General features: G+C 43.1%; 1 protein-coding gene across 5 annotated transcripts; it reads right to left on the minus strand.

Moving 5' to 3' along the window:
• Positions 1–1,888: 1,888 nt before the first annotated feature.
• On the minus strand, positions 1,889–20,381 carry LOC133340904 (zinc finger protein 512-like). 5 transcript variants are annotated; one of them, XM_061549384.1, is made up of 16 exons: positions 20,239–20,381; positions 17,089–17,243; positions 15,331–15,410; positions 14,986–15,092; positions 13,654–13,814; positions 12,674–12,745; positions 12,016–12,165; positions 11,173–11,297; positions 10,610–10,696; positions 9,856–9,954; positions 8,941–9,108; positions 8,185–8,403; positions 7,891–7,992; positions 7,649–7,711; positions 7,345–7,443; positions 1,889–6,526 (listed from the first exon to the last, which is right to left on the minus strand). In XM_061549384.1, exons 2-16 carry the CDS (start codon positions 17,231–17,233, stop codon positions 5,858–5,860), a joined length of 2,346 nt encoding a protein of 781 aa, XP_061405368.1. In that variant the 5' UTR covers positions 17,234–17,243; positions 20,239–20,381; the 3' UTR covers positions 1,889–5,857. The 5 variants fall into 5 exon arrangements, with proteins under 5 accessions (XP_061405368.1, XP_061405369.1, XP_061405367.1 ...); XM_061549385.1 differs by having other exon boundaries at positions 20,182–20,334; XM_061549383.1 differs by lacking the exon at positions 20,239–20,381 and adding an exon at positions 19,081–19,185.
• Between the last annotated feature and the right edge of the window lie 1,504 nt (positions 20,382–21,885).

Raw genomic sequence — 21,885 nt, forward strand, 5'->3', positions numbered from 1 at the left:
GCGAAGCCTTCTCTGCAGTAGGCCTCGCGAAGCCTTCCCTGCAGTAGGCCTCGCGATGCCTTCTCTGCAGTAGGCCTCGCGAAGCCTTTTCCGCAGTAGGCCTCGCAAAGCCTGCCGCACTAGGCCTCGCGAAGCCTGCCGCACTAGGCCTCGCGCCGTGCTTTTCGTGCACAAATAAGGCGATTAAATGTATCTTGTCTCTGTGTTAAAAAAACGTGCTGCGTTTCAGTAAAGTAAATTTGAAGCGAAGTTTATTATTACACTTGTTAAGCCAGGAAAGCCCCACTGAGTCAAAAGGTTTTTGTAGGGTCCTGCCAAGTGTTTGCAGTAGGGGGCGATGTTGCTACACCAAATCGGACGATACGAAGGGAGAGATTGAGGCCTAGTTCTAGGCTTTAGGCCTAGCTGTAGGCTTTAGGGCGCTGCGAGTTAATTTTTAATTTAAATGTTTTAATGATTTATGTAAAAGCTTTAAATTTAAATGTTTCTATTTAAAAACATGAGGGAATGTAACATTGTTAAACATAACTCCCTTTCACAAACGCGGGGGTACGATACGAAGGGAGAGTTTCAGGCCTAGTTCTAGGCTTTAGGCCTAGCTGTATGCTTTAGGGCGCTGTGAGTTTTTTCTATTTAATTTCAAAGTTTTAATTAAAAGCTATCTCAGGGAATAAGGGAATGTTACACGTGTCATGCCAAGTGTTTGCAGTAGGGGGCGATGTTGCTACCAGGATAGCGTCACTGAGTCTAAAGGTTTTTGTAGGGTCATGCCAAGTGTTTGCAGTAGGGGGCGATGTTGATACACGGACGGACGGATGGACAGTCGGACGGACGGACACATTAATCTATTGGTGGTCTGGTCCACTTCGTTCCTACCAGTAACAGGACCCTGCGGGGTGGGCTGGTAGGAATAATACTTAGTACCGGTACAGAGATATCGACCGGGTATAGAGTAGTTAAAGAAAAAATTACTGTATTCTAGTGTAACGTTAATTAAAAGTGTTTGTTTTGACAAGAAACGCTGTGAGATTTAAAGACTCGTAGTCTTTCATTTCCAACACCACCCTCAACACCACCCCTCCCACGGACGGACACATTAATCTATTGGTGGTCTGGTCCACTTCGTTCCTACCAGTATAAACCTGAAAACTCAATTTCCCTGTGCAAGAATACGGGTAAACCGTATGGAGAGACAGGCATCTTACTGTAGAGGTATATATTGGGTTTCCCCCCTCGCAAAACGTGTGCTTTGTATAGTACCACTAAAGGAGGCTTTGGCGCGGAAAAGAAAACCAGGCTTCTTTGATGCCTCCCGAGCCAAATTGTTTTGCAGATCAGAGGCATAATTGCAACTCAGATTTTTTAATAGCTATTCCGACACAACCTCCACCTACAAAGACACCCTTTGGTTTGATAAATCTTGCAAAGTTCCCGATGATATTAACTCTACAACCCTAACTTACTATTGTGGCAATTGTTCATACCATCTTGTCCGCAGTGTTTTATAACATGAACTTTGTACCCTACAGGTTTTGTATGAGACGCCGATTTATTTACATTTGAAGAACTCCTGGTGTGTCAATACCTGCTTGCATTTTGGTGCGTTCAACCAAATTAAACTTGGGACACAATGAATTAGGATGCGTACATGTCAACCCCTTAACAGTGCTTACTGTATTAGACAAATTCAGACCATATTGGTCACCCCGTGCCTTTATAAATCTGAACGTTCATCCTCCAGTCCCATCACGAGAAACATTTTTTTTGCCCGTATTAAAACAGCTGTACGCCGTATGGACCTCAAAACTCATTTTCGTTGCGTGTAAACAGTATGGGTTTACAGGTATGAACATTATTGTGAATATAAATGCCACTCGGAGACAAGCAGTTTCTGTATCATGTTTTATTGAATTAACTCGAAGTTTAACTTCAGCGAGTTGCAGATAACTCACTCACAAGGTCAACAACCAAAGTGACGATCCGATACCTTTGATGGGATCTACGGCGCTCTGATTCACCCCAACATGACAACTCATCTCCCCGACGTTAAAACTAGCGAAACAATTCTAAGCAGGCAACACAAGTGAGTTGTTTACATCACCGTGAACAGGCTCTAGTCACTGGACAAATGAATTACTTCATATGACCTATTGGTAAAATAACACGAAGCGATTATTCGTTAAGACCACTTAAGGGAGCAATATAACTGTCAAGGTGCAGCTCTGTGATTAATTGCTCACTCCAACGATGGTGGAAGGGCCTCCACTAAAGGGAGCTCTAAAATGCCACTCGAAGAGTATTTTGCTCTATTTCTTCCACGCTGGCAAAAACGTTTTGAATAAAGTGGGAGCACCCACGATACATTTCACAACACATTACCTGCCAACTCATTAATGAATGACTAATGAATGCTTCTTCAGGTCATCCTGATCAATAGGAACAGGAAAAAATCGTCGGGCGCGGGGGTTACGTTAATAAAAACCGCAGTGATGGGGCAAAACCGGGTTCGACAAATACAATATATTATGGGAAACAGAGTTGCGTTCCTGGGTCCAAAATTATCACCCCCTCCCTCTTTGTTTAAAAAATTCTACATTTCTGCCTGTTATTGTTATCTGTCGCTCTCCATTTCTTGCGTGTGCATTCTTTCGATTTTACCGCAACACAAAACCCTCGTCTCCATTACTCTTACCACACCGCGGCACTCACGCCCAACGCTCGCCCCTCGTACTGTCACTTGAATATTAATGATTCGCCATCTAGGTGTCTGTATGACTGACATCCTCGAGTGGACGGCTAGATGCATGTGGCTATGTGTGAACATTTGCGTTTTGCGTGAGTACGGTTACATTATCACACATTTGTTTAAATTTCTTTACACCAGAGGATCTTCCAACAGATGCAGCACTCTCATCTCTTGCAAGCCTATACTACATCTTAGCAACAATCTTAACAGTCAAACCACGTATAGCCGAAATATAACTCCGAAACACAGACCTCATTAAGTAAACTGCATAGCCGAAACACGGGTTGGATAAAACCGTGTTCGGCGAGGTTTTCCTATAATCATTTAAGGGATGTTCAATGAGCAGCCAGCTGTAATAACACTTAACCATCAGCCAGTTACCCCCAATAATTCCGAATCACTATTGTAATGACTTATCGAAAAAAATCTTGAAACGTGTCCTACCAAAATTGGTAAAATAACGGATAGACGTATTTGTAACAGCAGCAATAATTCAGGAAGCCGCCAAAAAAAATTTAAAATTTTCAATTAAATATCTGCCTCATGGTTAACGTGTCAAACTAGATACTTAGATCACTGTCGCAGTGACCAAAGTATGGTCTTCAAAGCTTCAAATCTAGAACCAAAATATGGGTTTTTTTTTATAAAATACTGTGACGCCTTTTAAAACATATATTCGTGAAGTGACATTTGGGTAACACACAAATCAGATAATGTGGGAAATTTTAATCATTGCAGCGCTCAATATTAAAGTTATGAACGCTTAAGAAATAAAGCTAAGTGGGCTTAGGAATACAATTAAGATAAGAGACAGTGCAACATTTTTGAATCATGGGACCTCCTTTGCCAGTACCAAAATATAATAGGGTTTTTCCCTTTTTTCTGGCAACAAAACAGGTGCTAAGATGTTAAAACACCAAACTGAAACCTTTTACAAGGAATCATGTCTGCATTAACCAGTGCTTGTGGTCAGAATGCAAACAAAAAACACTGATAATATATATTGTCCTTGAAACTAATTGGTCCACACCAGACAGCTTTATTTTGAGCCTCGTCTCAAACGGTGTTAGATCAGAGGACGCCAAAAGGCGTACAGCCCAAAGACAATGGACCAATCAGTTTCAAGGACAATGCATATATTATCAGAGTATGTTTTTTTTGCATTCTGACCACAAGCATTGTGGTTAATGCAGACATGGTTCCTTGTAAAAGGTTTCAGTTTGGTGTTTTAACATCTTCACACCTATTATCAACATTTTAAGACATTTGTTCTCGAAAGCCAAAGCGCTTATGAGAAGTTTCTCAGCCCACAATATTGATCATGACCAAAATAATATTTCTAGATTCTCAAAAAAGCCAAGCTATTAGTACTAATTAAGCAAAGACAGATTAAAACAACTTGAAATCAGCATATAATACTTCAAATCAATATTTTTTACCAGCGAGGTCTTGAAAAATAATGGTAATCCAGTAGAGATTTATGTAAGCACTATCCGAATAATGTGGCACTGCTAATGACAATGTGGAGATAAGTCTGATATCTCAAAACATAAAGATGTTCCACATGAAGATAGTTGTATCGTTTGTAGATGCGAGACATTAGACATTAATTATAGAAAAAGCAAACCTGTTATATAATACATCAACACAGTAACATTTTATAAGCTACTTCTGGCCTCAAGTAACTCCCAAAATGATTGTAGCTTTAAATGTGACTTGTCCTGTAAATATAAGAAAAAATTAAAATCATATTTATGCAAATCTATAATCTAACCACCACTAGCAAATGGAGCTTGTGCACTTAAGGTAATAAACAGAAAAAAATGTCATGTTATTTTCTCTCATTTACATGGTAAGCTGTTAAAAAAACATTCTTAACTGTACCACTTCCTAAGTATTTTTAAACGCTTTCATAAAACATTCTAAAAGATACAATTTTCATGCTGTTAACCATCATTGCCAAATGTCGCATTCCAAATGCGACATGGCTGAATGCACTGCACACAATATACTTGGTGGCCTAGTGGTTAGCATGCGTGCCACTGCAAGTTTGCATGTAAATGGTTCAATTTCAGTTTCTGCAGTGCGTTATTTTACTATAATCACCTATGAAGCAAACCCTGTATTGTCATTTACAAATAGTGTATTCAGATCATGGTTCTAATTTATTCATATTAAATTTATCGTGCAGTGTTTTGCAAAGCACATCAGATCTGTAGACTTGCTTCTATATGGCCAAGGCAGCAATTCGAAATATACATACCCAGGATAACGCATATCTTTTAAATGATTATAAGAATCACGAATGGACATGTGGGTTACACAACCATACCGAGGGAGCTTGGGATAGGTCGCTAAAAGGGCAATTTCATGCTTTTAAGAAGTTATGCTAGAGTTACTTAGCATTGACTTCAGTTTAAGGCTGCAACAAATATTCCAATCACTTATTTATTCAAATAAGCAAGTTATACTGACAATATTTTACGACGTTTAGTGCATTTTGCCACATGACCAGGTAAATCAATCCATGCAAAGTAAATGCAAATTACATAGAGTTTCCCTGGTAATTACTTCCAGCATGATCGGCCGATTGAGACTGGAAAGCAGGTGGATTGCTTCCCTATTCTGGAAAATTGCCAAATTATGCTGGCTGTAATTACCAGCTAAATGTCGTACTCAAATTGTAAATGTTGTGGATTTACTCTCCAACACACGGGTGGGCTGAAGTAGTAACTAACTGGCATGTTGTTTATGTGACAAACCTTACTGGCTGTGTCGGGTGGTGGAGAGTTACAACACATTTATACTTACACGATCTAACACAAAAAAACTTCATTATAAATCTCAACAATTGACCATTTAAATAGTATTAAAATGTTGCAGCCTTAAGTTTTCTTGTTTCAAAATACTTGTCAAAAATATTGTGCATTTACAACTTTAATTGACTGATTCTAGGTTGCAGCCACATTTATTGTAGCTGTGCTACTCCATTACAAGCTGGAGCATTTGTCAACATCTGATCCAAAATGGAGTGGAAATACCATGTGGGATGAGACTGGTGACAAAAATCACTGCAATATGGTCAATGGTATGTTATCATCCTTTTAGCGTTTATGGATTATGCCACTCAATCCCCGTGATGCCATCTACTTCCAAATGCACCTCCTCCTCCATCTCTTCGTCATCTACCCGTGTCAGCTGCACAATTGCCATCCCTATGTTTTCATTCTTATCCCGCACCTTTCTGTCGCCAATTCCTCTCTCAAAACCTGTGCTGACCGCTATTTCGTCCCCAGACCCTCCGAGCATCACCATAGCAGCTTCATCCATCATGGCCACACCCTCTCCCAGAGTCGCCTCCTCCTCGACAACTACATCTTCTCTTGGTCCTCCTTCCATTCCAAACTTCCCTGCAGTGGGCCTGCCGCGACCCTTATTGCTTTTCACCGCCTCCCCTTTGGTGCCACCACTAATGTGTTCTTCTGCTGCAGATTCCGCATTGTTGGGAATGCACTTGGGTCTCCCTCGACCTCGCTTTACCGGGCTGGTGGTGGTGGGACTGTTACCAGCCGGATCGACAGAGCGTCGTGGACGCCCACGTCCTTGCTTGGCCAGGGAGCCACCCTTGGGGCGTCCCCGGCCTTGCTTGGGTAACCCGGTTCGTGTGGCAGTGGCACTAGCATCTAGCATGACTTTGCGCTGCCGCCCAGGCCCCCTCTTCTTCTTACTCTTGGTGCCCAAGTCTCCCCCAGAGCTGCTGCCCGGCTCCAGGAACCAGTTCTGTGTAGACACAGTAGGATGTGGGGGCATGGCAGTTGGACGAGTGAGAAGATCCCTAATTTCTGTTACTACTGGGCAATAAGAATGCCCACAATATGGACCCCAGAATCTACTTAAAGTTAAACAACCCAAATAAAGGCTCTCTTGTAGATACTTACCAAGGCTGTGTGTCCAGGGCTGTCCGACACAGGTTTGTAGCTTATTTAATGCTAAAAGTTACAAACAGCCACGTCATTATAGCATTCTAGTTATATAATCATTAACTGCATTTTCCTTTAGCTAACAATGTAAAACCATCATGAAGAATGAAGAGTGGAGTGAGACCCAGATTGAGTGGTTTTGAGAAATTCAATTTGATAATGAATAGCAACAATGTGGCTAATGATTAACGTTTTCAATCGGTGCACATTACCCGCCACGACATATGGATCAGAAACAGACTAACAAAGATCAATGAACAAAAGATATACAGCATACAAAGAAGCATGGAGATCCATGCTGAGAATTATACGGAGACAGAAAAGGAAACGCATGCCTTTGGCAAACAAATTAAAAGATCAGAGACACTGTTGATTGTTAACAAAAGTGGGCTTAGGCAAGACATTGATAGAAGTAATGATAAGACGATGGACAAGATTGGTAACACAATGGCAACCAGAGAGCTGCTTAAAGTAGAAAGTTTGAGTGACACCACGGGCCAAATGAAACGAGCTGGCAGGGTGAATTTGGCCTGTGGGCTGTGGTTGGGAGAACCCTGCTCTACAGGCGTGAGAGACCGGTGGAATGGGCAGGCCATGTGGGTGTGCAGGGCAACGTACGACGTTGTGCTTGCTGGTGATGTGGTACTTGACCCCACTCTCCGAGGCCAGCTCCTTCTGACAGATGAGGCACTGGTATTGGCCAGTGAAGTGCTCTCCCTGAAGAAGACAGAGGAAGAGTTTAAGGTGCACTATCACTGTTTGCACCATCTCTCTTCTGTTGTGTATGTGTGCATTTGCCTGCTGTGCACACATTCACAGTAAGAGGTGCTAAGTGTATGAATTCCATATGTAAGAGTGTGACAATTATAATTCAAATTGGTGCAAAAAAATGAGGCACAGTTCAATATTGATACCAACTAACCTTCTCACAGCCGCTCAAATGTCCTCTCAGCCCAGACACACTTGTGTATGTTGATGAGCAACCCTGACCAAAACAAAACAAATGCATTGTCAAGCAGCTCATACTTATGCCTGTGTCAAAGTAATGAGCCAGCTCTAGGTTTAGATATGGATCCATGATTTACTCAGTTTCCCTGACACAAGTTATCACTTAATGAGAGACACTTGTGTCATGCAAGGTAATTTCCAAGATGCTTTATTCACCTGGTTGGGACATATGACCTCGCCCTTCTTCTTCACATCCCGACGCCACTTTTCCAGAATTTTCGGTATGAAGTTTGGCAGGCCTGGCTTCGTGTACCTTAGCTGCACACGAAGCACATGCACACATAGGCACATACACAACCTATTACAACCAGCCTGAAAGCCGAGTGAAATAAAAAGAATGGGCAGAGATGCGCGAGCGAATGACTACGTTAGCGAGTGGAAGGGAGTGAACGGGGAATACAAAAGTGAACAGGGCAACAGGAGATGCAGTAAGCAAGTGGGTGTGCATGCCTGGTTGCTGTGTGGGATCAGGTCGTCCTTGATCTTGCGCAGGGGCCAATCGCGTGCCAGCTCGCTCACCACCAGCTCATGTATCTGGCGCACCGCCCGCATTGCTGACTTGCGGGGCAAACGATTGCCCTCCGCCCGCATCCCATCACCATTGTCCTCATTGCCATCATCACTGCCCCGCATGTCGTTTTCGCCCCCCATACCTCCTTTGTTGGCAGCCTATGAGAAGCAGTGAAGTAACATTTACTGAACATCCAGGTTGGAGCCCATCAATATTGTTATATTCTTATTGCTGCATTTCTGAGGTGTGCCAGGCAAATGTTGGTACTTTCTAGCATAATACATTGCTTGTGTTTCACAGCTCTGAGGCTTTATAGGTTCAAACCCTGCCCTCTCATTCATGACCATAGGAAAGCAATTATATATCGTTAAAAAAATGTTTAATGCATGCTTAACTCAGTGATGTCACATCCGTTTCTGAAGGTGGTCCACAAGAAAGTGTGTAGCTCCATTTAAAATGTGAGCTACTCAGCCCTATAGAAGTGGGCCACAAGCCTAGCTAAAGATTGCTTGGCATGGAAAGCCTGCCGTGTGTGGGAAGCTAAACCCGAACCCAATTTTTTTTTTTTAGTGGTTGTGGGAACATCATTATGTTTTACAAAGGAGACCTGGTTGATCGTCGTTTACTTTGGCCAACTCATTCAAGTTATTTCCAGTGTCTCTACCACGCAGGCTGTGTGTGTAGGTGGTGCTGACCGGGCTGTGTTTGGCGTTGATGTGGTAGTCGTATCCCGCTTTGGAATGGTACTCTCGGCTGCAGTGCATGCACTTGTAATTCATAGCTGCCAGCTCCACCGTGTCCTTGCCGCAGCGCTTTGCATGGTACTGATACCCCATGAGGCTCAAAAATGATGCCGTACAGCCCTGCGCAGCACACACACGCGAATGTGAAGAAGAGCAGGTAACTCTCTGAGTATGCACAATTGAACACAGGGGTACAGAACCGTTTGTTTACCAAGGGCTGATAAGGATTTTTAAATACCTTTGGCGGGCAACCACACAATAATAATGCACAACTTAGTGTTATCCAATAATAGGTAGAACAATTATGATAGATAACATTTACAGGTGACAGAGTGGGCTAAAACTAGAAACACAGTAATTCCAGATAGAAAATATTCCTCTCTAATACCCAACTAGTGCGGCGAAGATGCTTGCAGTAACAAATAACGTTATTTGGATGTTTTGAAGTGGTACACATGTGGTCACAGGGCAGCCAAAATGAATACAGCCTGTGGGTCATAGATTTCCTACTCCTGCTTTAACAGGTGGTGGCGAGATGTTAACTACCTCGCTTGGAATACGGGAGGTTGTGGGTTCGATCCCGACCCTGACGATGCCTGTATATCTGGAGCTTGCATGTTTCTCCCCGTAGTCGCGTGGATTTTTCTCTGGGTCCTCTGTTTTTTTACTGCACATTTAGAAAAATGCGTTTAGTGTTTGGTTACTATAAAGTTGGCGTGATGAAAAGCCACTTTGTGGAGCTATCATGTGGCCATTTTGCTTCTGAAAAAGAGCTATATAGCTCAGTGGGCCTTACCTGGTAAAATAAAAAGTTTAGTATGTCGTGCAAACCATTTTACATGAACTGCATACTGCAAAAATTCTCACCTGCTTTGGACACTTGATCTTGCCGATGCGCTTGATCACCTGCCTCAGTCGTTCCCTGTCAGTCTCCTCGTCCGGCACCTCCCCAGGATTTACCCTCAGCTGGGACAACATGTTGAGAGAGCTCCTTCAGAGTAAACCCGGTCCATATAGTTGACAAAGTAAAGCTGCAACTATTAACTCCTGAAATAACACATCTACCCATTTTTGCTTCAATTGAATACAAAAATAAACGTACAATTTGCACAGCATTTTCTAATGGAGCCGATTCAAAGATCACAGTTAGATGAGATGGCATCATCATCGTCATAAATGCATTATACTGGGTATGAATTACGGTGAGATTCCAAAATGTTGGAGGCTCGATGCCAAGCGTACACTTTTTTAAGCTCTGTTGATTTCAGCACTAGCTGAGAGCACACAGCCAATGCCAATGAGAACCTGGGTTAAGAACCTAGGCGATGGACATCTAAGAATGCTGAGGTATGTCACGGGACAAGGCTAGTAGGTCCTTGGTCAAGTCTGAGCTAAGTGATTAAAAAGTAAAACAAAATACAAAGCAGTTCATAAAAGCAGACAGAAGTGGTGACAGCAACAAGGTGAAATGCAATAAACTGTCATAAAAAGACTACGTAAGTGAAACAGTGGTGTGGCAAATGCTAATTCAAATGATCCCAACACTTCACTTCACACGCGGGAAATAGGGGAGGTGAGGGTAGTGGTAGAAGTGCAGGGAAAAAGGAACCCTCGTACGCACCCACTGGTTGTGCTCAGCCAACAGGTGGTACTTGATTCCTGCCAAGGACTTGAATTCCTTGGAGCAGTGCTCGCACTTGAGCCCCTCCTGATGGTGGCACAGCATTTCCTTGTTACTCGTGCACTAACATGCATGACCACGTCATTTCGCCCAGAGTAAAGAGGTTTTTCAAAGGGTTTGCCACTTAATATGCGACTTGTATTAGGACTATCACGAGTACCATAGTTAATGTGAATGATAAAGAGCCAAGGTCAGGGAAAGGGTTATTGTACACAAAGGCTATCTAGGTAACAGTGAGCATGAGAAATATAGCTTGGGAAAACACTACAGTTAAGATTTCCTGCAAAAGCTAAATGGCCATAAAATGCAGGAGAAATTTGGTTAAGTCTAATGAGTTAACGTAAAGGCCATGGTTAAAGACAGCATTGAGAATAAATACATGCCATTTGTAAGGTTTAATTATACTAGGTTTAAACGGAATGGTTGTGACTTAATGTTGGATGCTATATGATTAAGAACAACATACGGCTGCAGGTAGTGCCACTCATGCTGGTATCCATCACCTCTGTGCACTCCTGCAGATGTTTCTTGATTCCCTCCACTGTCTTGCGTATGGTAGCGTGGCAGTTGGGGCACGACACCTGACCAGTCTCAGCAATCTCTACACTCCACAGCTCCTCTTGGCTCCCTGCATGTGCACACACACCCATGTATAGGCATGAGATTCGCACTTTACCAAATCAGACTGTTGGGTAAAGATATATTTGCAAGCGCCTATTGAGGCAGGCACTCCTCACCACAAGAGGTGATGGCGCTGGGTCAATAGCACTATACACTCTAGAATCCGTCAGGTGGACGACATGTGACATTTCTAGGTCACGGTGCAATTCGAGAATCAATTCTTATTTGCATTGTCTTTTCTCTACAATTTTAAGCCATCTTAAACTCTTACACAGACAATTTCATGCATGTATTTGTGAGCGCATTTATGAATCGTGACATTACTACCTTTGGGGACAAGTCACACATAGTAGGAAGTGGGGAACCTATGGCCTGCAACCTCATTTTGCACGCCCCATGGCAACATGCGGCCTACGCCAAAAAACTATAATTATCCTTTACTATCAGCATATTAACTGCATTAATGAGGAAACACAAGGGAATATATTCTCCCTGGAAACAGTGTTGCGAATTTCACATGGTCAGTCTCCTTGTTGCCTTTCAAGTAGTCCTGAGCACATAGTCAATGCATACAGTCCCAGCGTGATCAAAAGTAGTGTCAAATAATGTGGCTGGCCAAAGGTAAGTAAATATTCTACCAGTCCCCAGCAAGGAAAAGGTTCCCCAACCATGCAGTAAAGACAGGAAGAGCCAATGTTGTTCAGGGAAGATGTGTGTAGTCTCACCAGGTGTGTATGTTTCGGGGGTCTTGAGGTTCTTGCGCTGCTGGGTGGCCTCCTTCACCTTGCTCCTCTTGCCACGGGTACGGTACAAGTCGTCGTTGTCTTTACCGTCGCTTGAGCTATGCGAGGACTGCCGCTTCCTGTCTTCTGCCGCTGGGATGCGAGGGCATTGAGAAAGGATGCGAGACAAGGCGATGAATAACGGCAAATAATGACATGGGGAATGAGACAATAGTCAACGAGACAGCATAACCAATGAGACTGCATTGCATGTAACAATATTTTGGGATGTGACTCTTCATCAACATTGCCATGAAGGCCGTCGTCCCCCCAAGTCATTGGCCATTCCTCATGGTCTCGTGATGCAAAAATGTAGCATAGAGGCTGATTTCATTGCTCCCATCTCTTCGGTGGTCTTACTCTTAAGGCATTTTCCGTTTCAGCTGCCACTCCATTTTTAAGTCTTGGCTATCGGTCATTGTCTAGCGACTTGTCCTGCCCAAGCCCACTTACTTTAATGATCCATACATTTTTACCAAGTCAAACAACATAATAACGTGTATACAAAGTGACATGGTATCGGTACAAAACGACAATACGTGGAAGCAACGTTGATGCAGTATGGTGATAAGACGACGGTGATAATGTATTATAGTCTCACTCGGCAGAGGGAGATTGCTGTCATCTGTATCACTTCCAGAGGATTTTGCCGAGTCTAGATTTTTGGAATCACCTACAATGACAATTGAAAACCAACATTAAATAACTCAGATATTCACATATAGGCTCAAAATGTAAGACTAATTGTATATTGAACCACACCAGAAAAACATGCGATTTCATATTCGGAGCTATTATTAGGAGTGAAATCACCCGGAATGCATCCAGACTCATCAGATCTTGGAAGCTAAGCAGTATTGAGCCCGAGTAGCAGAGGTGGGACAAAGTCATTGTTATGCAAGTCCAAGTCGAGTCTGAAGTCATCAAATTCATGACTCGAGTCTGACTCGAGTCCAAGTCACATGACTCGAGTCCACACCTCAGAGGTGGGACAAAGTCATTGTTATGCAAGTCCAAGTCGAGTCTGAAGTCATCAAATTCATGACTCGAGTCCAAGTCACATGACTCGAGTCCACACCTCTGCCGAGTAGTGCTTTAATAGATGACCACCACACATCCAGTTTCGGGTTGTTATAGGTTGTGCCGATATGTGGTGGGCAGCACACTATAGCACCGTACTGTTATGTTCCCACATTGATGATCCTCACTCTCACCAACCTGTATTTACCAGCACGGTGAATAACCTGCACGACATGAGGAAACCCTTAACCAAAAGGGTTGGATGTGTACACATATACATGATCATTTAAGCAAGATCAATCTGGGATCTCAGCGGTGTGGGCTCAGTGTTCCGGCTTACCCCTTATTAATGAAATCTCAGATCAGGTCAAAGCATAAGCATATTTGGTATTCACACTATTCTTAAAGCACAAGGCTATCATGAAGGTGCAATGTGTTATAGATGATTGTGGTCTGCTGTATTTTCATAGTAGGGGGCAACATTGCTATGCGGCTTTATTAATTACGTAATTTCTAATGCTGGCCCAATTGAAAGTGCAGCCTAACCGTCGGCGACAGTACCCAATGTGTCGTGTGCCATGGTTTCCTTGAGGGAGAGAAAGCTGGCTGGCTTGCGGATGGCGCCTTTGCGACCCTTAGACCGGCCCCTGCAGCCCTTCGTCGGACTCCCACCATTCCTGTTGGGCTCTTTCTTCAGCAATCCCAGGGTGGGGGCCTGCTCACTACAGAAGGGTAGAGAAGAGCAATTGCATCGGCCATAATCTTCTCAAGGTACACACAGAATAACAATACCTTCTTGTTTTTAGAATATCTTATCAAGTTATAGGTAAAGACATGCTAATAAAATGCAGAATATTCCATTAGTAGTTATTTACTAGCGCAAATTGAAACACGTCAACTTAGAAAGGATATCATGGGACCTCCTTTGCCAGTACCAAAATATGATAATAGGGGTTTTCCCCTTTGTTCTGGCAACAAAACAGGTGTTAAAATTCTAGATTTGAAGCTTTCGTGACTGCAAGGATTCATATTCGTAGGTTTTTTCGGTAAAGTCACGTAGGTAAAAATTTTAATTAATAAAAGTAAAATAAAATAAAAATCACGACGTTTAGGAGGCAAAATAAGCTTCCGTCTTCAGGTGGAACCGTCACAGCCACGATAGCTGTATCAAGTAAATGAGAGATTACAAGAGCTACCACTCCGTATATATAATGGTTGAAGAGGGGAAGGGCCAAGTACAGCACACTTTTTATTAATATGGTAAGGTGAGGCTTAAGACTAAGAATAGACTGCATAACAAAAGACTGAGCCTTTGTTATGGAGAGGTGCGGTTTGTGACTACGACTAGCCTACATAACAAAAGTGTGAAAAAAAGAAAAAACTAAACCTGGTAAAACAAAACTGGCTGTCTATCAATAACCTGTAATAGTTGTCTGTCAAATAAGATGGTCCAAATAAGTGTAGTTAAATCTTTTTTGCATGGTTAATCACATATTTCCAATGATTATTCAGTTTGTAACCATCATCACGGTTGAAATTATGTCTGTGTTTGTATATTTGCATGGCTTCGTGTACAAACCTTTGATGGTAGCCAGGAGGTTTGCAGAGCACCTTGGTCTCGGAAAAGACAATTTCAAGAGAGCCCACAGAGTTGTAGCAATGATCGGCAACGATCGGCAGTCACGAAAGCTTTAAGTCAAGACCCAGTATTCTGCTTTTGTTAAGATGTTCATGTAAACAAAACTATAGTTACAGAACACTATTAAATATCAGGATATCATATAAAAAGTAAAAAAAAACTCAATATATAAGGTTAACACCAGTGTAACCCAGACAGAATGTAGGCCTCTAGTACTATGAGAGGTATAGACGTCTGTGGGGGACATGACCAACCTCTCGTCTGCGTGGCTCTCCAAGTGCTCTTTCAGTTGATCCTTGTCGGCGAAGGTGGCGCTGCACTGGGTGCACACGTGCGCCATTGCGTTCACCACCCTGGATACCTGTATTCCCACACATACATGCACGCCCGAGCATGCAACACTGTTTTTGTCGATAGGTGGTAGTGACCGGTGGAATTCTATTACCTTTTCATCAACCCAAAGATTAAACTTACTTTGTTAAACCAAATGACAGCCCATTGCAACACACTGGAAGCTGCTGGCCAAAACAGCTGCTGCTCCTTCTTCCTGAAGAAAATGTGTCCTTTGGGGCTGGAGGCTCAAAGACCCTGGGCCTCACCTTAGGCTGCGGGGACAGAGACCGATCCTTCCTTGGTCGCCCTTTCTTCTTGGTTACAATAGCTGGTGTCTCCATATTTTCTGGAGAGATAAAAATACATTATAGCCTCATCACAGTGCTTACTTTATGTAACATCTGGTCAGTAGCAATTGCATGGATAAAAGAGAATGTAAGGTAATGTATTGCCATTGTGCTGGTACCATTTGTCATCTTCAATTGTAGTGTTAATTTGACAATTCCCTTATTTTCACTAACAACTGAAACATAGCAAATAGTAAATAAAATGTACACCTTAACTGTGCAATAATCTAGCCAAGGATTTGATTTAAATGGCTGCTCTAGATGTCAGCACAATGTACCAGCACCACTAAAATAATGGGATCAAATCTTAAGCTTAAGGCACATTTTCAAGTGTAACAGGGCATGTAGTCTTTTCAAAAACGATAGTGCAATTTTTTAAAATTAATTTGATATTACCTTCATTTGACCCCTCAATATAGTTTCCAGGCTGTGCAAGGAAGATGCATTTGAGACATCGGTGGTAGCTATGGTGATCGTCTAAAATCGTTGACTGAAGTCTCAACATTCTGAAATCAAGATGACTGCACTATAAAGGATACACACTTGTACATATATAGCCCTTTTGTCAATTCACTCTCTGTGCTGCGTTGGTCTTGGCGGTTATTTGACAATACCTGTACTTCCCCACCCCAGGATTGTAACCATATCGTGGTGGTGGGGTTTGTGTTCAAATAACCCTCAGAGCTATGCCGCCTCAAGTCTTGTACTCCTGGTAGAGTCTCCTTTGGCAAACAGGTCTGGAGGGGAGGTTCCAGACAAATAACGATCCACTTTTCACTCTCTCGGTCACGTCATCAGGATGCAAAAGGAACGTCTTCCATGTAAGGTCCTGTATTGCCAGCTGGACTTAGACCACCACTCTAAAGGGGGCCAAAAAAGGCACTAACAAGGACCAACTGAAGGCTGCCTGAACCCTACCCAGCTGAAGGACTGACGCAGAACGCTGCATCTGGTGCCAGCTCTTCCAGCAAGAAGTGTCGAAGCTCAGAGGACTGAAGTGAGCTAAGGAAAAGGAAGCTTCTTAAGAGTCATGAAGCCAGACTCATACCTTCAAGTTCATTTATTAGGTATAGCCCTGTGAGCCGTTCGGCTCTTGAATCGGGTGCAACCGCAACAAACAAAAACATGAACAAAAAACATCTTAAAGTGAATACTGTATGTGACTAAGTGCAAACAGAAAATCCAAGAAAAGACAGCAAAATATTGCAGAAAAAAACACCGTACACCAACACTGTGTGCAATCAGCGACTTCACCTGCTCTATCCGCAGCAGACACTGTGGGTCGAGTATTGGACTTTACAGTCATACAAAATCCCATAAATAGAGGCAGAGGAGGAAGGTCATCATCGGACACAATGGACAACCTTGAATGAACTTCATCTCAGTCAGTGCGAGTTGGTGGAGGGGAGCACAGACATAATAGCGGATGGTGTTCTGCAATGTTTTCCGCACTGCCTTCATGGTAGCCTTATGCAGAAGCCTATAACGAGGTGTTATATGCATGGTGATCCCCCACCTAAACACTATCCAGGCTTATCCTGCTAATCTTCTGAAATTGGGCGAATTCCGGATTACTGTGTATTGCAGGGATGCGTAGAAGTACTGTGGATTTTTTTTATGCAATACCCTCTGCCCTCCCCCACCACACTTATAAGCTGGATAAATTAAATGTGGCACCTGTTGCTTCTTCTGTCCTCGCAGAGACATCTACATCGTGAAGCTTAGAACGCATGCGCCCGCCTTTGCGTGCAGATGGAGACTGGTCCTGTGAAGGTACGGTTGACTTGCTCGGAGAGCGAGTTGCCACCTGGACAAGGGACATGATACGGTTCCTGTTCGTAGTTCACACACACGCGCGCACACACACACAGAAGCCAGGCATCAATATACAAGCTTGTGGGAAAACACATAACCGTGTTGGCATGAGTACAAATTCACGCGGATGCATTTGTATACATGTTTACATACTCACCAACAAATTTGCTTTCAGAATTAATGTGACTACTTTATTGATATAATTAGACTAATTCGTTGATTAGAATCATAAACTGTATTTAGAATTGAGGAATCCGTCCTGTAACACTATCAAAAGATGGTCGTGGCAGTGTCACTGCCGAGAAGCCACATTTTGAAATCTGTTGGGAGATTCTTGAACTAGTACTTACAATTCCCAACGTTTCCCCATGCAAAAACGCTATATTACCAATAAACTACGTGTTTGCTAATCTCTTTAAAAAATAAAATAACCTCTTTTCTCTCCGCCTCTTGAAGACCAATTGTGTTGCGATCGAAAGGTCGTGGTTTTTGTTTTTATTTTCAATGTATTTCTAATTTTTTAGTCTATCTACGTGACTTTACCGAAAGAACCAAGACTATGAATTCCTGCAGTCACGAAAGTTTTAATTTGACTTTATATTTCTGAATCTCATCCATAATATTTTTGACACTCATGCTTGTTATATCGACACCAGGACCCATATCTTCAACATAAAGTCCTGGCTTATAAACATTTGCCAGTTCACCCGCATCAATTCAATCAAGCCTGTACTGGTGAGACACTGAATATTGAAACCGGTCCAGATTTGCTTTAGACTGAAATGCTGAATTTAAGCAATCACATAAGGCCGTGGGGCCCGATGGGTTGTATATTAAAAATATATTTCAATATACAGTAATGCAAATATGGTGACATTGTCTATTTTCTTCATACATGGTGAACTAAAAACGCGATATAATCGATACATCGTTACCACCCTAGTGGCCAGTAATGTCATGGCACTGTTACAAGCAAATATACTGTACGATAGCTAATGTAATGTTTCAATATGCAATGTAGTTTAAAAAAAAAAACTTTACTAATATATAATTTTATAATGTATACACTTGAATTAAACTAAGGTAAATGTAATGTGATTTTTTTGTAATATCCAATACATTTCATTAACCAAAAACGTGAAGCATTCTGTATTTTAATGAAAAAAATATACATTTAAAAACATTGAACGTACTCAGGTAACTTATTACGCCATGCAAATAATAATTGCAATGGTTTTTATCATAGCAGCAGGCCTCAACTGTAGCGCAATAAAAGTTGTAAATTGCTCGAGCATTTAATTACAAAATTGTCCCGAAATACGTTAGGCGTCGTTATTTATCGATTATAATTTGTCAGCATTTGTAATATGTAAAATAAATACAATGAAACAGTTTAAAGCTGCAGCAAGCCCACCACCCCCCCCCCCCTTAACGTTCCCTCGCAGATAACCAATCGGTTACAAGCGACACGAGAGGACGCAACTGAACAAACACGGCACATCGGAAAAATAAACGAATCGCAACAGTGGCGAGAGTAAGTTATCCCCGAGGCGTTGAGCAAAAAAAAGTCGACACATCTTACGCGCACGCGTTCACCGAACAACAAAGAACAGCCGCTGCCAATAAGTTGACTGCTTCCACAGAGCCGCTCTCGATAAAATGGCGGCCGAGGCGACAAAAACAAAAGCGCGGCAAGCGACGACGCCGCCGCGAACGCCGCGCAAGATGCAAAAACCGCGGTCAGAAGGAAATTTAAAACATCGTCTCGCGTGCCTGTCGTGTAACCGCGCAAACGAAGTATGTCGGTAGCCGCAATAAAAACAAAAAATATTACGATTTGAAATGTTTCACCACCTCCGCATTCGTTTTCCCCTCCGTCAATGGCAGCGCCCCCCGCCCCTTTCTCGCGCAGTTCCCGCAAATTTTTTAACCCGACGCCATTTTGGCGGCCATATTGGGTAGGGTAGCCCCGAGGGGGAAATAGCCGTTTTTTTTTAACCCGACGCCATTCCGGCGGCCATATTGGGTAAGGAGAGCCCCTTTCCCCTCTCGCCCAGTTCCCGCACTTTTTAACCGACGCCATATTGGGTAGGGCAGCCCCCGCCCCCCTCGCGCAGTTCCCGCACTTTTTAACCGACGCCATATTGGGTATGGCAGCCCCCCCGCCCCCGCAGTTCCCGCACTTTTTAACCGACGCCATATTTGGTAGGGCAGCCCCCGCCCCCCTCGCGCAGTTCCCGCACTTTTTAACCGACGCCATATTGGGTAGGTCGGCCCCTCCCCTCCTCCTCGCGCAGTTCCCGCATTTTTTTCCAACCGACGCCATTCTGGCGGCAACGGTTTCAAACAATCAAGTAAAACAATCAGTTAAAAAAAGCAATCAATCAGGTAAAAATAATATATCAGTTCAAAAATCTATCAGTTTAAAAATCGATCAATTAATCTGAGATCAGCCAATCTTCTCATTTATTTCGTACATCTGATATGCGCAGAGTAAACAACTACAACGGTGTCTCGCCGTGACGATGTCACAATTCGCATTGTGTGGATCGAACATTGCACGTCCCTCGTACTTTGTGGTCTGCTAAAGGGGGTTTTCGATGGCGCTGCGAGTCGCTTCTCGATCAGCCCCGGGACGAACCCAGCCGTAAGCTGTACCCACTCGTCATAGCCGTCAACCCCGAGTCAGTATCTCATCACAGACCAATTCAGACCTCATTGGTCAACCCCGTGCCCCTTATACATCTCAACGTTTATCCTACAAAGTCCCGTAACAAGGGAGAAACACGAACACATGTCTACTCAATTTCCCTGTACAATAATGCGGGTAAACAGTGTGGGTTATCAGGTACGCCACGGTCACATCGCTGGTGGCAACAGCAAAAGCGCGCCACCGCACAAAATACGAAAACCGCGAGCAGAAACAGAAAAAAAACATCGCCACGTGATGCCTACCGTGTAACCACGCAGACCAAGTTAAAATCCGTCGAAATTTACGAGAAAATATATTACGTTTGAAATTCGTTTTCCCGCCTCAAGAGTTCGACACCTTCTCGCCTTCGTTTTGCCACCGTAAATGGAAGCCACCACTCCCCGTCGAAGACACGCCCCTCTTAAGGGCCCGCCCCCTCCTGAGGCCACGCCTTCCCTCGAAGCCACACCCTCTCGAGGCCACGCCTTCCCTCGAGGCCACGCCCCCTCTCGAGGCCACGCCTTCCCTCGAGGCCACGCCCTCCCTCGAGGCCACGCCCCCTCTCGAGGCCCCGCCTTTTTAAAATCTGACGCCTTTCCGGCGCCCATCTTGGGTTGGTTCTCGATTTGAAGCTTTAGTGACTGCAAGGATTCATATTCTTAGGTTTTTTCGGTAAAGTCACGTAGGTAAAAAATAAAAATTAATAAAAGTAAAATAAAAATGAAATAAAAATCACGTAGGTAAAAAATAAAAAAAATAATAAAAGAAAAATAAAAATCACCGATTTTTTTTATTTAACTTTTATTAATTTTTATTTTTTACCTACGTGACTTTACCGAAAAAACCTAAGAATATGAATCTTGGGTTGGGTTGGGTAACCCCGAGGCGGGGGGGGGGACTTATCCCCTCTTTAAGGGCTTCAATCAATCAGTTTAACAATCAATCAGTTTAACAATCAATTAGTCAGTCTTTAAACAATCAGTCAATCTTGTCCTTATTTGCTTCGTACGTCTGATTGCGTTTGTGCGTAATATGCGCAGAGCAACAACTGCAATGGCTACGTTCAGGTGGTCTAAGCCAGACGATGTCACAATTCGCATTGTGTGGATCGGGCATTGCGTCCCTCTCATACTTTGTGGTCTGCTAAAGGGGTTTTCGATGTCGCTGCGAGTCGCCGTGGAGTCGTTTCTTGGTCATCTCCTGGGACGAACATTGCCTTATTGACCACCCCGTGCCCCTGATGAATCTCAAAGTTCATCCGACAAAGTCCCATCACAGGGCAGAAACACAACGAAATAGACACTTTTTAAATCCTTTATATTAAGTTTGCTTGCGTGCTTGCGTGCTTGCTTGCTTGCTTACGACCGTGCAAATCTTTCGGTCGTTTTTTAACCCACTTCCCGTGATCCAATCGAGCTGACATTTTGCACACAGACTCGTTGTGCGAGACAATTAATGTTAGTGAAAATTTTTTTCCAAAATTTTACACTGTTTAGGGAAAACAAATTAAATATTTAATTACCAATTGCTTAATACTGGCAGACAATCATCTGACCCATAGGTGGCAGCCATCTCAAGCCAGAGGACGAGAGGACTCTAGCCGCCACGCATATAAAGGATTTATAGTGAAAAACTTTGTTTTTACGGGTTAAACTTATTTAATACTCAATTTCCCTGTACAAGAATTTGGGTAAACAGTGTGGGTTGACAGGTTGTGCCACGGCAATATAGCTGGTGGCAAACAACAAACACACAATCATCAACACGTTCGTCATTCACAGTGTGCCCTTAAAAGGAAACGTTAAACAGGCGACGTTTCGGGCAATGGGCCTCCTTCATAATACATATACCAGAAAGATTATACGTGATTTGGAGACATTATTTGGTGGTGATGCTGCTGCTGCTGCGATGGCAGTAGTGCCACAAACACAACAAAAACGGCACAACTGCCATCGACAACTTCCTGA

The sequence above is a fragment of the Lethenteron reissneri genome, chromosome 10 (assembly GCF_015708825.2).
Source record: "Lethenteron reissneri isolate LAM-NWPU_2019-01 chromosome 10, ASM1570882v1, whole genome shotgun sequence".
NCBI classification, from domain to species: Eukaryota; Metazoa; Chordata; class Hyperoartia; order Petromyzontiformes; family Petromyzontidae; genus Lethenteron; species Lethenteron reissneri.

Coding starts and splice junctions, on each gene's coding strand:
- LOC133340904 (XM_061549383.1), bottom strand. Junction 9,109..9,855: donor AGATCAAGTGTCCAAAGCAG/GTGAGAATTTTT, acceptor TGTGCTGCGCAG/GGCTGTACGGCATCATTTTT. Junction 8,404..8,940: donor TCAACGCCAAACACAGCCCG/GTCAGCACCACC, acceptor TGCTTCTCATAG/GCTGCCAACAAAGGAGGTAT.